We start from the raw sequence: 15,683 nt of genomic DNA, 5'->3' as shown, positions 1-15,683 counted from the left end.
GAGTCTCTGAAAAAGAAAAATCCTCAGGAGGAGAAGCCGAAGGAGTAGAATCATCCACATCAGAATCAGAATAAGGAGGATACTCCTGCAAGTCTTCAGCCGAAGACTCAGAAGCCTCAGAACACTGCTCAAAACTCTCAAGCTCAGGTTCCACCCTAGGCCTCTTATCAGGAGGGGGCATAGAACCTCTAATCATAGTAATCAAATCTTCTGCCATTTTAAGCATATGTTTCTTAGGCAAAGATCCTGAAGAACTAGGAGAGAAAAGAAGCCTTGGAAACAGAAGGGGAGGGCCTAACCACCTTAGGAAGAGAGGGGAGAACAGCCACCTGAGAAGCCCCTTCAGCCTGGCCTACCTCCTGAGAGGACACATCTTGTAACAGTAAAGTCTCTCCCTGAGACTCCAAAGAAACTTCAGGCAGAACCACCGGCTCCACTGAGCCTTCTAAAGAACCGACGTCCGGGACTGACGGTTCTTCCAACCTAAACTTTGCTGCTTTGTCCTTGCGCTTTTGTATCTGACGGCATTTTATAATTACAACGCTTCCCAAAAACTAACCTGGCACAGTCTAATCTTCTCTTTATAGTGCGTTTGTTAAATCTAGCACAAGAGCGACATCCAACAACGTCGTGCTCAGGCCCTAAACAAGGTATACACAAGGTATGGTAATCCCTATGAGGTATCTGTTTCCCACAAAATACAGTTATTCACTTTTTCTGACATCCGGTTAAATACTGAGGCAAGAAAAAACCAAAATATTCCCCAACGGGGTACTTAGCCAACTTTGATTCGGTCTGAAACTCCGACTTCAGAAAATTTCAGAACGCCAACCTGCACTCGCAAAACTGCTTCTGCATCGGACCATGCGGCAAAAAAGACTGAGGATATGACGTCGGTCATGCGCATTTGTACCCTGACGTCCTGACGTCAGACATGCGCCTTGACCGACGTCAGCCATATACTTTGGTATTCGGGCCGACTGGGACAGCGGACTACCCAAGTGTTAGGACTGCAGCAATGTGGAATGAAGAACATCTGCTTTTCAGCGGGGGCCGTGATAAACTTTGAAGGTCTCCTGGGACTGGTTCCACCGAATCAGGAGATGCCCACGCCTTTCGAGCTATGACTTCCATAAGGGGGTCGAAAGGCGGAGACACCCAGGAGGTGGAGGGTCGAGATCCATAAGCCTCCAGGTATACCGATTCATCCTCGGAGGGATTAATGGAGGGCCAGTTCCCCCTCTGTTTCAGGAATTCAAGGATGTCTGAAAAGGAGACATCCTCAGAGGGAGATCTTGGGGACCCCTCTGACTCATCTAAATCAGTATCTGATGTTGCAGACTCAGGGGAGTCTAAATGTTTCCTCTTGCAGGTCCTCTTACGCGGGGGTTCACCTGAAGGATCAGGAGAAACCTCGGAAGAGGAAGTCCTTCCCAATGGGGAAACCTGGGGCGATGGATCTCTGGGTTCGGGAGCAAGAGAGCGGGAAGAGGCATCTACAGGCACCATAGAGGGAGGAGCTAAAGGAACCGACTGCTGGCTAAGCTCTGGGGCTAGCACACTCCTCATCACCTCGAAGGCTCCCCTTCCAGGGAGGGCCGAGAGATCCTGCTCCGAAGAAACAGGGATCCCTGGTCCCACTGAAAGGGAAGGCTCGGAAGCAGATGTCGGGGCCGAGCTCACCAAGGCCGAAGCTCTGAGAGGAAGAATGGGGTCGGACAAGGGTCCGATGCCACTCGGAACCGACCAGGGAAGCCCGACGCCCGGATCCCTCCAAGGAAGGTCTCAAGGAGGAGATAGGAGTCGAGGACGACGGCGCTGAAAGGTGTGGTATCGGCTCCGAAGCAGCAACAGGCACGGTACCAATAATCTCCTGCTCCGAACTCTGTAGGAGAGTCGAAGGAGGAATCTCAGGGGGGTGTAGAATAGCTGACGTCTGATGAGACGGGCTATGGGGCATCTGGGCTAGTGCCTGTGATTTTAATAGCCTACTCACCACTCTCTCTAAGTCGTGGTCTGAGAGCCTGGAAGAACTCTATGATCGGCTCCGATGGCTCCGCTCCGAAAGCAAGGGAGAGGCTAGAGCTGAGTGTATAGATTCCAAAGAAGGAGATCTAGACCTCTTCTTGGACGGAGCCATCTGAGCCGAAGAATGTTCGGCTCCAGGCGGAGCCGAGAGGAGACAAAGATATTTCGGCTCCAGCCGGAGCCGAAACATGCTTCGACGCTAGGGTGTCAGCTCCAGACAGAGCCGACACAGGTGCCGAAGCCAGGGTATCGGCGCCGACCGGCGCTGGTACAGAAGCTTCCAACAAGGAAGGATCGGCTCCAGACGGAGCCGATGTCGACTCCGGCGGAGTCAGAACCAAGACCACAGACTTGGACACCGAAGCCTGGGTCTTGAGAGGCTTGGAGGGCTTCCCGGAGCCGACCTTAGCCGGGGAGCTCTCCGGTTTAAGAAGACCCCTGAGGATCAACTTATTTATATGTTCCTGCAGGTCTCCCTGGCTGAAAGAATGACATATAGCACAGGAGTCCTGCAGGTGTAGGGGTCCCAGGCAATAAATACAAGAAGTGTGACTGTCTGTCAGAGACATCTTCTGACAGCACGAGTCACACTTCTTGAAACCTGAGACCCTAGTATCTTTGGATATGTCTCAGTCCTAAAACACTCACACACACCAATCAGCCCAAACAAAGACACCAACAACTAAAATATTATTAATAACTAATAAATTAGTTATTATTATAACAGTGACACAACACACACACACCTGAGGGAAATCCTGACAGGAACTGTGAGGGTGGGAAAGGCCTAAGGCCCGAAACACTGAAACTAAGTGAACTAAGGGGAAATGGGTATGGAGCTAAGTGAATAAAGTACACTGAAGGGATAAAAAGACTAAAAGACTAAAATTTAGAGTTTTGAGACACCTAAATCCTTACAAATAGCAAGAAAAATATCACTTACCAGGAGCTGGTAAAAAGGATGACCTCATTAGCGAAGCGGCAAACGAGATCTGGGTAATTACCGCCTTGCATCATGGGATATGGGGCTGCCTCGAGCTGGTAAAAGTGACTCTCGAGCTTAGCAAGTGCCGAGTTGGAGCCGAGGATCGGCTTCGAACCCATCCAGCAAGAATGAATGCGAGATTGACAACTTAACATATAGTTTGTTTAACCAACCATTATATCTTGCCTAGTCAGAATTTGAGAAAAGATGTGAAAAGGACATTAGAGCTTTATTAGCAATTAAGTCCAAAATAGAATGTTTAACTCAACAGAAGACAGATGAATATTTTTGGGTTACTGAAGGACAAATATATGAGAGCTGATAAGTGCGGGGCAATGGTTATTATGGATTATAAATATTCAAACAAAATGCATTTGATGTTACAACAGAATTTTTCTAAAAAGGTTAAAGAACTGAAGTGTTAAGAAATTATAGACAAATTGATGTTTGACTGCATGATAATTTAATGCATGATATAATTTCTCCTATGTATGCATTTTTTTGAAATTGAGAATCCTAAGATTGGAGTAATCTTTGGAAAACCTAAAATCCACAAAAATCAACAAAAGCCCCTTTTGAGACCAATGGTGGCATCGAAAGGTTCAAAATTAGAACTTCTATTCATATTTGTGGATCAATCACTGGGGAAAGTGGTAATAAAAAGTAAATCATTTATTAGAGATTTACTTGATTTCAAGAACAAAATGAACAGTAATCGGAGTAAGTAGTGATGAATGGTTGGCAACAATAGATGTAATTTCACTGCAAACGCAATAGTAACTCAGAACACCGGGGTAGAATGGGTAAATAATATTTTATTGAATTCCATCATACAGAGACGCAAGATTTTTATATGACTATAGAACAGGTGTTGCAAAATAACTTTATAATTGAAGGATGTTTTTAAACGGGAAGTAAGAGTGGCTAGTATGGCTCCAAATTGACGTTTTAGGAAGAAAACTTTCTTTATAAAATGGAAGAATTTAATACTGTTGTTTTATTGATGATATATTTCTAACTTAGAAAGAGTAAGAGAATAATCTGGAACAATTTGTAATGAGTTAAACAGAAGTACTGATTTTTTTAAATTTATAATCAATAATGACTTTAAACAATTTATTTGGATATGAGGGTGCATAAAAATAATAAAAATGAATTAGAGTCTGTAGTTTCATTCAGGAATGCAGGAAGTAATATACTCCTGCATTACAACAGCATGCATCCAAAGTACATTAAAAACAATGTAGTTAAAATACGGCTAATAGGACCAAAATGTTAACGACAGATAATCAAGTATTAATGAAAGTTTGCAAAACAGATTTAAAATGAAGATCTACAAAAAAGTTGAAATAAAACATTTCTATGAAGATGAAGGTGACAGTTCCAACAATAAAGGTAAATGGACACAGAGTGCAAATAATTCTTGGAACACAGCCATAGCGATTAATTACAGCTTGGATTCATGCGAAATAAACACAGTAGGAAATAAATGGAAAATTCTGGAAGGTTATGAGTAATTGATTAATAAAGCAGGTAGAGAATCAAAATAAAGCCCCTGTCGAGGCAAAGGCAGTCCCAGCAAAGATAATCACGCACTGGCACGAGTAAAAGTATAAAAGCTTGTCTTTAATGAATCACATAAAATATTAGCTGGTTGAGCGCTTTCATCTACAACCGTAGATTTCCTCAGAGCCACTTATATATTTGAAACTTCGTTTTTTATATAATCTCACTTCACCAATCAAGACTTCATAATTGAATAATAAGTTAACAAATCAATCACCATAAATTTAAAGTGCACAGTGCTGAATTCCCTCTGTTATTAGTATAAAAACAATTATATGCGTATGAATCTAAACTCATAACAGTATGTCCTCAAAGAATATATTTAAAATGTTTAATACATCTAGATTAAAAGACTACCATGACACAACCAGGCATATCCAACAACTGGAATGTCCCAAAATTAAACAGCTGTTGGCGTTCAAATAAGACTACTGAACAAACCACAAAATTAAAGAACGCCAATTCCATGGTATCTGGAGATGCCGATAACACCTTCCACATGCAATAACTCACTTTAGCAAAATGCTAGACTAGTGTTCTCAAATTTAAAAACTGTTGACCATTTCAATATTGTTAAAACGCCAATTTATTATCCAACATAGTTAAGCGCTTTCACCCGCTACACTACGGGCTTCATCAGAACAACACTACAACAAATTGTTACCATTTAAATAAATGTTTTGGCGCCAATAGTGCCAGAATTTTAAAGCGACACATGCCTATTTAAAAAAAACTAGCTTTAAAAGCTCATCCTAATTTATCAATACAATAAAAATCATACACAAATCTTTATCTAAATAAACATCATTAATTTTAAAAGCTTTAAAAAAACTTCAGTTTTATGTAAATTATGTAAAATATAAATACTAAAATTTTGTATAATAAACATTTCTTTAATTTCATAATCGAAAAAAATCATCCTAATGCAATACGTTTCTACATTAGTGGCCGCAATACAATATATTTAATTCTGTTCAACTATATTTGAACTCTAAATATGATCTAACAAGCAATGGTCAAAAGAGGCTTGATGGTAAAATAATCATTAAGTCCTGGTGGTGTAGAGGCGTCAGTGTATAATTGCCACCATATTTCCTTATAGGATAACATACCTTTATAATTACCCCCTCTAGGATCTAATTGGATACTGTCCAGTATGGCAAATTTAAAATTGTGTCTATCCCCACAACTGTGCACATGCCTATATAAAGCATTATTTACGTCCTTCACCCTTATACTATACAGATGTGCATAGATACGCTTTTTAAACTTCCTTTCTGTCTTTCCTATGTAAAATCCTAGACAGACAGTACATTTAGCTAAATATATAACCAATTGAGAATTATAGTTACCCTGTTGAAATCTAATATTGGTTCTATTAATATTAAAGTAATTCCTCCTTCCTCATTAATGGCATAACACTGATTACAGCTTCCACATTTTTGGTGTATTTATTAATTGGGGCCTTAACTATGTGTCCTCTTTCAAGATAGTTCTTAATATTACATCTCATTTTATTTATAAATAAAGTTTGGAACCCTAATATGTTGGCAATATCCTGGTCAGCTAATATTATATTCCAATTATTAACCATTATGTTCTTTATTTTTGTAACATGTGGTCCATACTCTAATACACATGCTCTATTAAATTTTGTACCTGTACCGGTAAGCCTCTCTTGGTTCTTAAGAACAATGTCTTTTTTGTAATAATTATAACCTAACAGGAGAATGTATTTACTTCCCCACTCTTTGATAACAAGCTTACCCACTTTCTTCATCATGTTAGTATCACAACCTCTGTCTTTAAATAAATTAGTGATATACAACACTTCTTCTAACATCTCAGAGTATGATGATGTCATTCTAATAGCTCATATAAGTTGTCCTTTGTACATATTGGTTAATAGTTTTCTAGGATGGTTACTTGAATATTCTAACTAGCCACTGGAAAATGTATTTCTCCTGTATATTTGAGACTTAAAACATCTTTCTCCTTTTGAAATGAATGTATCTAGACAGGCTATTCATTCATGACTGCTACAGGATGTAAACTTCAGGAAGTCATTACTTTGATTAAGATACTCCAAAAATGTTTCCAACATAGATGGGCTACCATCCCACAAAATATAGATGTTGTCAAGAAAACGGGAGTAGTACTTAATATATTTAATAAAATCATTCTTGAAAACTATGGTTTCCTCCCAATCAAGCATAACCAGATTCGCAAATATGGGGGCACAAGCTGCCCCCCATAGCTACTACTCTGGTTTGCTGTTTGTTTATTTAGATAAAGATTTGTGTATGATTTTTATTGTATTGATAAATTAGGATGCGCTTTTAAAGCTAGTTTTTTTAAATAGGCAAGTGTCGCTTTAAAATTCTGGCACTATTGGCGCCAAAACATTTATTTAAATGGAACAGTTTGTTGTAGTGTTGTTTTGATGAAGCCCGTAGTGTAGCGGGTGAAAGCGCTTAACTATGTTGGATAATACATTGGCGTTTTAACGATACTGAAATGGTCAACAGCTTTTAAATTTGAGAACACTAGTCTAGCATTTTGCTAAAGTGAGTTATTGCATGTGGAAGGTGTTATCGGCGTCTCAAGATACTGTGGAATTGGCATTCTTTATTTTTTGTGGTTTACTCAACAACTGGAATGTCCACAGAGGTTCCTCACTAAAAGAATACAGGGCGTAAGTAATGCAGCTTATGCAGACCACCTCAAGGCCCTACCCCTGTATTCTGTCTCCTACAGGCTTTTGAGTGGAGATATATGCCTGGCATACAGGGCATTGTCAGACTCCACTCTGATGGTCCTCCTGCATATTCACAAAACAAACAGTAGTAGAATTACCCATTCTAAAGACTTAAACCTTGTCTGTGATATAAATAGGACCTGTTGGTGAGATAGGTATGTATCCCAGACACTCCATCTATGGAACAAGCTCCCTATCCATGTGAAGTAGAGTTCCTCCCTAACCCAATTTAAGTGCAACTTGGACAATTGGATGGGAAACCAGAAATTCATCCCTGGTTTGGCACCTATGCCTCTGATGCAAACAGGTAGCCTGTAAATGGTTCATCTCCCAGGCCCATGCTTGCACTTATCAAGGGTATCAGAACTCACCAGAGATTTGGGATGCATAACTACGCTTGAAAAGGTCCTTGTGGTCGTCAGCCCAGTAAACACCTATGAAGCTATGAACAAGTCATTTTTTTAGTAAGTTGTTTCATTTGGTATAGTATAGCAAAATATATATATATAACATGTTCTGATAGGCAAGCAGATATTTGAGATTATGTTATATACTTCCCCTAGAAACTAGGAGGCTGTGCAAAATAAAATGAAAGTGAGGGTACCAAGGGATTCCTGTCCTCAAAATTACATTAAAATATCTTGAAGTAAAGAGATGTCATTTGAAGTTAAGGTGGAATTCAGGCTGGAATGGCCTTTGTAAATTGACAGTGTACAACATTTACAAAACAGGTGAAAACAAATGTGTTTCTTTGAAGAGAAAAATTATCAGAAGCTATTTAAAAATAAACTATACAGGAAGTAGTAAATATAGTAACAGAGATGAAACAACTGGAAGTGAGATCTTTAGAAAAGGGTAGGAGAAACTACATAGGAAAAAATGGGAATTGTGGGAAGAATACATACAAGGAAGGAATGAGGTTTAAAAGGCAGCAGGACTTAAACGAGCTATGTAATGTCCGAGTAAGAAAGATTGGGTAGATAAGTGACGTAAAATGCTTGCAACTAAGTTTGTGTCAGTGTGATTTGATTTAATTTATATAAATGAATGATTGCCTGTGCAATAAGTGATGGTTTATTAAAGATGTACCTTGTTTAGAAAAAGTCAGGAACTGAAAAATGTATGTAATGTTGCTTAGGTTACATGATATATAGCAATATATGTGAAATATAATGTTTATGTTAACATAGTTTGACAACTTTTGTATGAATGCAAATTTGCCTATGTCACAAGGGATAATTCAATAAACTTGTCTGAAAAAAAAGCTATTTAAAAACAAACATATAATGTTGGTGTTATTACAAACCTAAAGAGAGTATGTGTTTGTGTATTTGTGATGTGCTTATTCTTTGTAAATGTTAAGACATAAAATATAACATTTCGGTTTATTTTCATTAAAATTCAAGATACAGTTGCTTGTTTGCTTTGAAGATGGAAGATAAGAAGGTTTTATAGATAATTATGACAATAACATTCCATGAGATCTTCATGAAAAAATGTTGAACTATTTTGGAGATGCATGCTTTTAAACACAACCCCAAAACAGCCCAAAACAGTAAATATGGGACAGTCCCTTGAAAAACAACAGTCAGTACTCAATGGGATAAAGTGCAGAGACATCACATTGTCAGTAAACATCTCCTACAGTCACAGTTATGGTTTTCACAGCACTAACATAAGACTGGACGGAAAAGACTGGAAAATGATGGATTGTAAGCATGGCTGTGCCCTGTAAAACGAATTCTTCTGAACTGTGTTTCTGAAAAAAAAAAAGTGAGAATTCCAAGGAGTACAAGTTCATATTAGTTGATGCTTAAGGAAATAAACCTATATGTTCACTGAAAGGTCTGACAATAAAACTAAAATGCAAATAATTTGGCCAAATAATGTGAAGAAAGGATTCATCAAAGAAGACACTTGGTGCTAGAATGACTGTAAACAAAAGAAGAAGGGGTGGCAGAGGTGAAGCTGATTAATAAATATGAATTTGCAAGAACTTAAAGAATCATGTTAAGCATCTTTATTAAACATGACTTTTTAAAAAACAGTACAGTATACAAGTAATAGAACATAAACCATACATTTCCTTCATTATCATGCAGTATACATTAACAATTTCCACTTACTCCATCACATAAATTGCGCAATTCTTGCCTTATCTTACATTTTACTCCTGGTGAACACTTTTCTACATGTATTGTTCCCACAAATTCCATTCACTTCTATGTAATTTACCCCTTCACTTTCATAAAGATCACACTTCCAGTTCTTTTACCTCCTTTACAATATTAAGTAGTTCAGTTACAGTTGCTTTAGGTTTTGATTTCCATTTTCTAGTAGCTTTTTTTGCAAACAGTATTAATCTGCCTGGGCAATTCAGATTCTATATACAATCTTAGAATATTAATTTCCTTTGCTAAAAGCATTTTATCCCCAGCACATTTTTGACAAAATATAGCCTCTCACCAAAAAAGAAAAATGTTCCCAATTACCTTTCTCTTTCATAGCACATCTACAGCATTTGTGCTCTCTCTGAGAAAAAATTCTCTGAAATCTGCTTGGAGTACAAAAATATCAATGCCAATACTTCCAAGCAAAAAATCCTGAACCCTCTGGACTTTGTTGCATACTTGGGTTAAATAAGCAGTTATTTGACAGATAGGCCTGGTGTGTTAAAGACTAAGGTTATGAAGAGCTGGACTTCACTTAATGATTAAAATAGAACAGCAGCATTACAGGCCATGGAATGTGCTTCTCTAACATGTTCTCCCAATAGATGTCTCAATTTCACTTTTTCTCCGTCTCTGAGAAGCTGTTTAACACTGTTCTAGCATTTTAATATTTATTTCATACTACTTAAACCAATTCACCTGGATTAATTTTGGTACTTACTTTCCATGCAGGCCATAACTTCTACATTACAAGAATAAAACAATGATACCTAAGTATGCAAGGGTCTAAATGTCTGACCCATGTCATTATGACTAACTTCCACTTTAAAACAGAGTTCACAGTAGAATTCGAAAGTTATTTTTGTGTATGGGTGAGACAGCATATCCACACACACTTCCAGTATAGGGGGCATCAATGTGGCATCCCCTTACTGAGGTAGCCAGATGAGCAATACAGGATAATTTCTCTGGTGGACATTTCAGTGAATATGCATCACAGAAAAATGCTTTCAATAATCACAGACTTTGCTCTTTTCCCCTCTGCTTTTGTGAACATGGAGTTAATGTAAGTCAGGAGTGTGTAGGTCTCCCTCCATATGAGATGCAAAGGGATTTATCCCACTGCCAAAAAAACAACAAAAAAAAAACTATGATTCTTTCAAAGTGGTCTAAAAAACAGGTGCATGGGTCTAGCAAGCATTTCTAGATGTTAAATGCTATATAAGTAATACATTGCACTTTTATATACTTACTTTTCACCTAAGTCTCCATAATTTTTACAGCTTACCTCTTCAAGGTAAATGTTGTCAAGGTCATATGCTGTATTAACAGATTCGATCATCCAGCTCTCAGGGGTGATCACATTCAGCGTAAACAATGGTGACTGCGGCATATCCATGAACTTTGCTAGCGGACCAGGAGCGAACCTATTATCCACCAAGAAAGCGATCTCAGGCTCCAACACATAGCGATAGAAACTAGGAGTCCACATAAAAAAAGAAACTACCAATGAATACTGAACAGCTTCAGTATCAACACAATTTTACTATGAATGAAACAGTACAGTGTACAGTAACAAACAATACTTCTTCAAAGATGGAAAGTACATCCCACTGCTATTCTGTAATGTTTCAATTTATACAACTCTGATTGTTGGGCTACAATTTGAATAAATGGTATTCAGTTCATGTCCACACTGTGGTTGTTCCACTACAATCACTAATGAGTTTGTCTACCAACTAGGTGAAATGCTTTCCAGTTTTGGCTCATAACACATGGTCATTCCACTGAGATGTACTTTTACAAAGAGACACAGGTAAGAAATTCTTCCTAGGGTCAGAGATGTTATTCATCTGTTAGGATGGTCAGAGTCTCCACCAAAAGTCCACACCTTACTGGGGTGAGAGCAGATTAAAGAGCGTGCAATCAAAATGCAGGACTAATCTGCCATTTACAGCACAGCTCTACACGTTTACCTGAATACTAGTGACTGAGTAGTTCTGAAACCTATCGCAGGTTTCTGACTAGATGTGAATATAATACAGAGCACCAAACAAAGAAAAACGCATTAACATTTCAACATTTCTGTGCATTTACTCAATGAAAGGAGTATATAAACGAAAGTTATGTACTTACCTTACCAATAGATGCATGTTGTCTTTATCCATCTGTCTCAACTTGTGGATCATCGGATCTGAAGCTGGCCATACTCAAACTTCAGACTCAAGAGTTCTGCCTCCTCTAACCATAAGTCACTACTGTTGTGCCCTCTCCTTAGACTGAGTTTACCCCATGGAGAAAAATCCTGAACCACTACAAGTAACAATTAGGATGGAGAAAATGGAGTCAAGGGAGAGAGGACTGTTGAAATAGATCCTCCTATGCAGGCTTCAATGTTAGACCACCAAGGCCAATCGGGAGCACTCAGTCACAAAATAACAATTTGAAGGGGGCATGGAGGGAGGAATAGTTGAAAAGGACAGACAGACACAGCACAAATCTATCATTATGGCAAGTACATAACGTCCATCCATATATGATTCCTTTTCTGTCCAGTCTCAACCTCTGGGACAGAGTCCCCAGCCAGTAAAAACCCCAGGGAGACCATAGGAGAGAACATTCTGCAAGACAGTGGCATCAAAAGAAACTCTAGACCTAGACTGCACATTTAGTTTGTAATGGGACACAAAGATATGATTATTAGACTAGGTAGCTGCAGCACAATCATCAGTAGAAACCTGTGAGAAAAAGGTAGTTGAGGTAACCACTGTCTTGTGGAATAACCTTTAGGTTTCACAGGCAAAGGAATTCATTTCAAGTCGTATGCAAAGGAAATACAATGAGAAAGCCATTTTGATAAGCTCACTTTGGAAACAGGCTTGCCAAGTCTTGCCTTAGAAAAATAAATCAACAGTTGGTCAGATTTTCTGAAACTTTTGGTTTTGTCCAGCTGCCTATGAACATTCAAACAATAAAGCAAATGTTCTCTCTTACTACTGAAATTTGGAAATAAAACTGACAAATGAATGGGGTGGTTTTAAATCTGATTCAGAAGCAACCTTCGGCAAAAATGATGGGTTAGTCCTTAAGGTGACTATCTTTATGAAAAGATACGCAAGGAAATATAAAAGATAATGCTTGAAGTTTCAAAATTCTTTTGGCTGATGTGATGGCCAGCAGAGTTGTCTATGACAAAAAAAATTAAGAACACCATAGCTGAAGGTTCAAAGGGAGGTCTAGAAAGTACCTGAAACAGTAGAGGAAGGTCCTAAGGAGGCACCAGGTCCATGACAGGTGGGACATAAAAAGGCACCTCTAAAGAAGGCCTTTGACAGTCTTCACAAAAGTGACATTTAATTTTTGCAGCCAGAGTTGTGTCGGCATGATTTGGCATAGCCGGCTTTAAATACCAGCAAACCCTGTGGTCGCTGGGGGCCCCCTGCTCCTGGGGTCCCCCAACCACAGCAAGTTATCTTACCTTAATATTTTGTAGCATGTCTATAAAACCAACAAAAGCTAGTACAACAATATTGTATACTTAATAAACCAGATGGGTAATAACTCTTATTTATATCTACTTTAAAATTCCAAGATATTTCAAGTTATTGTAACAATGTTCTATCAAGCAACAGGCTTCACAATTCCATTAAATATTTTACCACTGACAGTGTCCTGGCTTAGTTAAACTCTGCTAGTGGACATTCACTCCACTAAAACTAACAATGTAGCCAGCTTTAGGTACTTGCATTACCCATGGCTGCAAGGGGGCCCCTAATTCATTATTGGCTGTATGGGGACCCACAAAAGCTGCTGCTGGTTGGGGAAAATGAGGAGACAAAATATATTAATTTTCTGATTATGCTCTTTAAAATGAACAGATCTGTGATATGACCTTGTTAGGATAAATCTGATAATGAAAATAAACAAGGTAATCACTAGAGAGATTAGAAGCCCAGAGTGATTGATCTTTGTGCAAACCTTGAATTTTAAGAAAAGAGGATGCTTCTGATCTTCTCTGATGGATTTCACTTTCAGGAAATTCTATAAACAGTGGCAGAACATCAGATACTACAACTTTCAACTTCTTTGCAAAATAATTCAGTGCAATATCAATAATAGCAGAATAAAGGAACAAGTATTAAATATTACTATAATTTAATTAAAAAGTTAATTATATAACACCTTTTTGCATCAAATGCATTTTTGGACAATAAGTATAAAACTCTGATGTCTGGATTTATTGACAGTCTGTAATCAAGAATAATTTACAAACAAATCAAACTTTTTACAAAGTACAGAGCAAAATTATGAGAAAACTCAGGGAAGGTCTGTGAAATCAGAAACATTGACAGGTTTACATTACTCCTCACTGAGGTAAATAAAAGTGACTTACCCCTGCTGCTGTTTGACAACTGCTAAACAGCAGTCATTGATCTAGTGTGCCAGAACCAGTGTTGCACAATGTATTATTTGCTGAAATAAGTACAAAACTAGTATTGCTATAGTGTGTGTGTCTAAAAAATATCAGTGATTTTTATCTGTGTACACCCCCAGTTTTATGCCAGGGCACATACATTATTCTTCTGGGTTTCAGTAAAAAATGTAGCTAACAAGTAATTATATTTCAAAATTAATGTATACAATATATGATAGAAGAATGTTCTAATAGTCTGAGGCCCCCACTCCCCAAACTGTATAACTGGATACTGGGGGGCTCCCTTAACCACCCGTGACTGTGTGATGGCCTCACAAAAGCTGTTTGTGGTTGGAAAAAAAATGAAGAGGAAAAAATGTATTAAAGCTCTGATTACGATCTTTAACCTGAACAGGGCTGAGATGTGATCCTGATAGAATAAAGTTGATAATGGCCTCTACACCCATTCTAAAACCAGCCTTGCTCAGATGTGTTGTGTACAGAACGCTGTTGTAGGTTATAGGGGGCAGGGGAGGGGTTGTGTCTTCATTACTTCTTTAATTTTCATCATAGTCAAACTTTAAAGGTGTGTACATGATGTTGTTATAGCTTATGTTTGGGCTGAGGACAGTGTGGTCATTGTTTCTTTTACTTTTCTCACAGACTTCAGAGGTGTACAAAGAAGTTACCATACCTTGTGCAGGAACAATGTACTGTCTAGGAGCAACAAAGCAGAATACATTACTGTACTCTTTTTCTCACTTTCCTTACAATCAAACTTCAGGCATGTTTACAGGTAGCTGCTTTGAGAGTTTGGGTTGAGGAGTGAGGAGACATGCTGTTTATATGTATGTCAGTGGTCATTTGAAATACATGACTGTGGCAATTTGAATCTCTGCTGTTAAACCAGTCTAACACCAGAGGGATGCATAGACCGTCTTTTTTTTTTTTTTTGGAGGGGGGGGGGGGTAGGCAGGCAATTCCAAGATAGGAACTGTGTATCCAGAAAACAACTGGTTTATTTGATTATTGTGAGCTACTATTTAGTCTTCTTTGAACAGTAAGCCTTAGGTACAACGTATGTCTTCCTTGAAGAAAAAAATAAGGATGCATGTTTTTTTATTACTCATGTTTGTTTAGGTCACAAGCAGATTAAAAGGCTAGGGAAAATGCTCTAAAATACATCCCAGAGCATCTAAAACCCAATGACGTCTTGGGCCCTGGCTTACTTGAATCACTTCCTAACTGGTTATTACTGTGCGGTCTTGGTCAGGAAAGGTATGTTGGAAGGATACAAGGAAAACTAAAGTTGAATAGCAATACAATTTCTTTCCTTAATTGATTTCTATTCAAGTCATCATTGGATGAAAGGGTTGTTTAAAAAAATAAAATTTGAAATGCACTTCAGAGCACATAGGAAGTTATGGCTTCTTGAAAAAGTTGAAGAGTAAAGCAAATGTGAGAAGGGAAGAAAAAATAAGGTGCATGGCATAGGGAGCCCAGATGGGGGGAAACTGGGGAAGACTGGAGGGTGTGTGCGTGTCTGTGCGTCTGGGGGGGGGGGCTGTGACTCAAACATTAGGCCTAGGGTGCCATTTCACCTAAGTCCAGACTTATACACAGAGTTACTGCAATGTATCCTTGTCGCAACTAAATGCCAGTAACTGTAAATGCCCTTTGTGAGATGGGCCAACAAAGAGTGGTACATAGGCCTATTGTAATTTAAGAGCATTGTAGCTACAGGTCAGTCTGTGCTTACTA

General features: G+C 38.5%; 1 protein-coding gene across 1 annotated transcript in view; it reads right to left on the bottom strand.

The window, feature by feature from the left end:
* UGGT1 (UDP-glucose glycoprotein glucosyltransferase 1) overlaps nucleotides 1-15,683 on the bottom strand; it is a gene marked incomplete in the record, with an annotated part of 2,149,769 nt that overhangs the window by 788,601 nt on the left and 1,345,485 nt on the right. The window contains 1 exon segment of the mRNA XM_044070228.1: nucleotides 10,797-10,986. Within this exon segment, the coding sequence (XP_043926163.1) occupies nucleotides 10,797-10,986 (190 nt within the window).

Source organism: Protopterus annectens, chromosome 4.part1 (assembly GCF_019279795.1).
Source record: "Protopterus annectens isolate FY-2018-M chromosome 4.part1, PAN1.0, whole genome shotgun sequence".
NCBI lineage: Eukaryota > Metazoa > Chordata > Ceratodontiformes > Protopteridae > Protopterus > Protopterus annectens.
The sequence above is the reverse complement of the archived record's forward strand: the minus strand, read 5'-3'. Positions and strand labels throughout refer to the sequence as shown.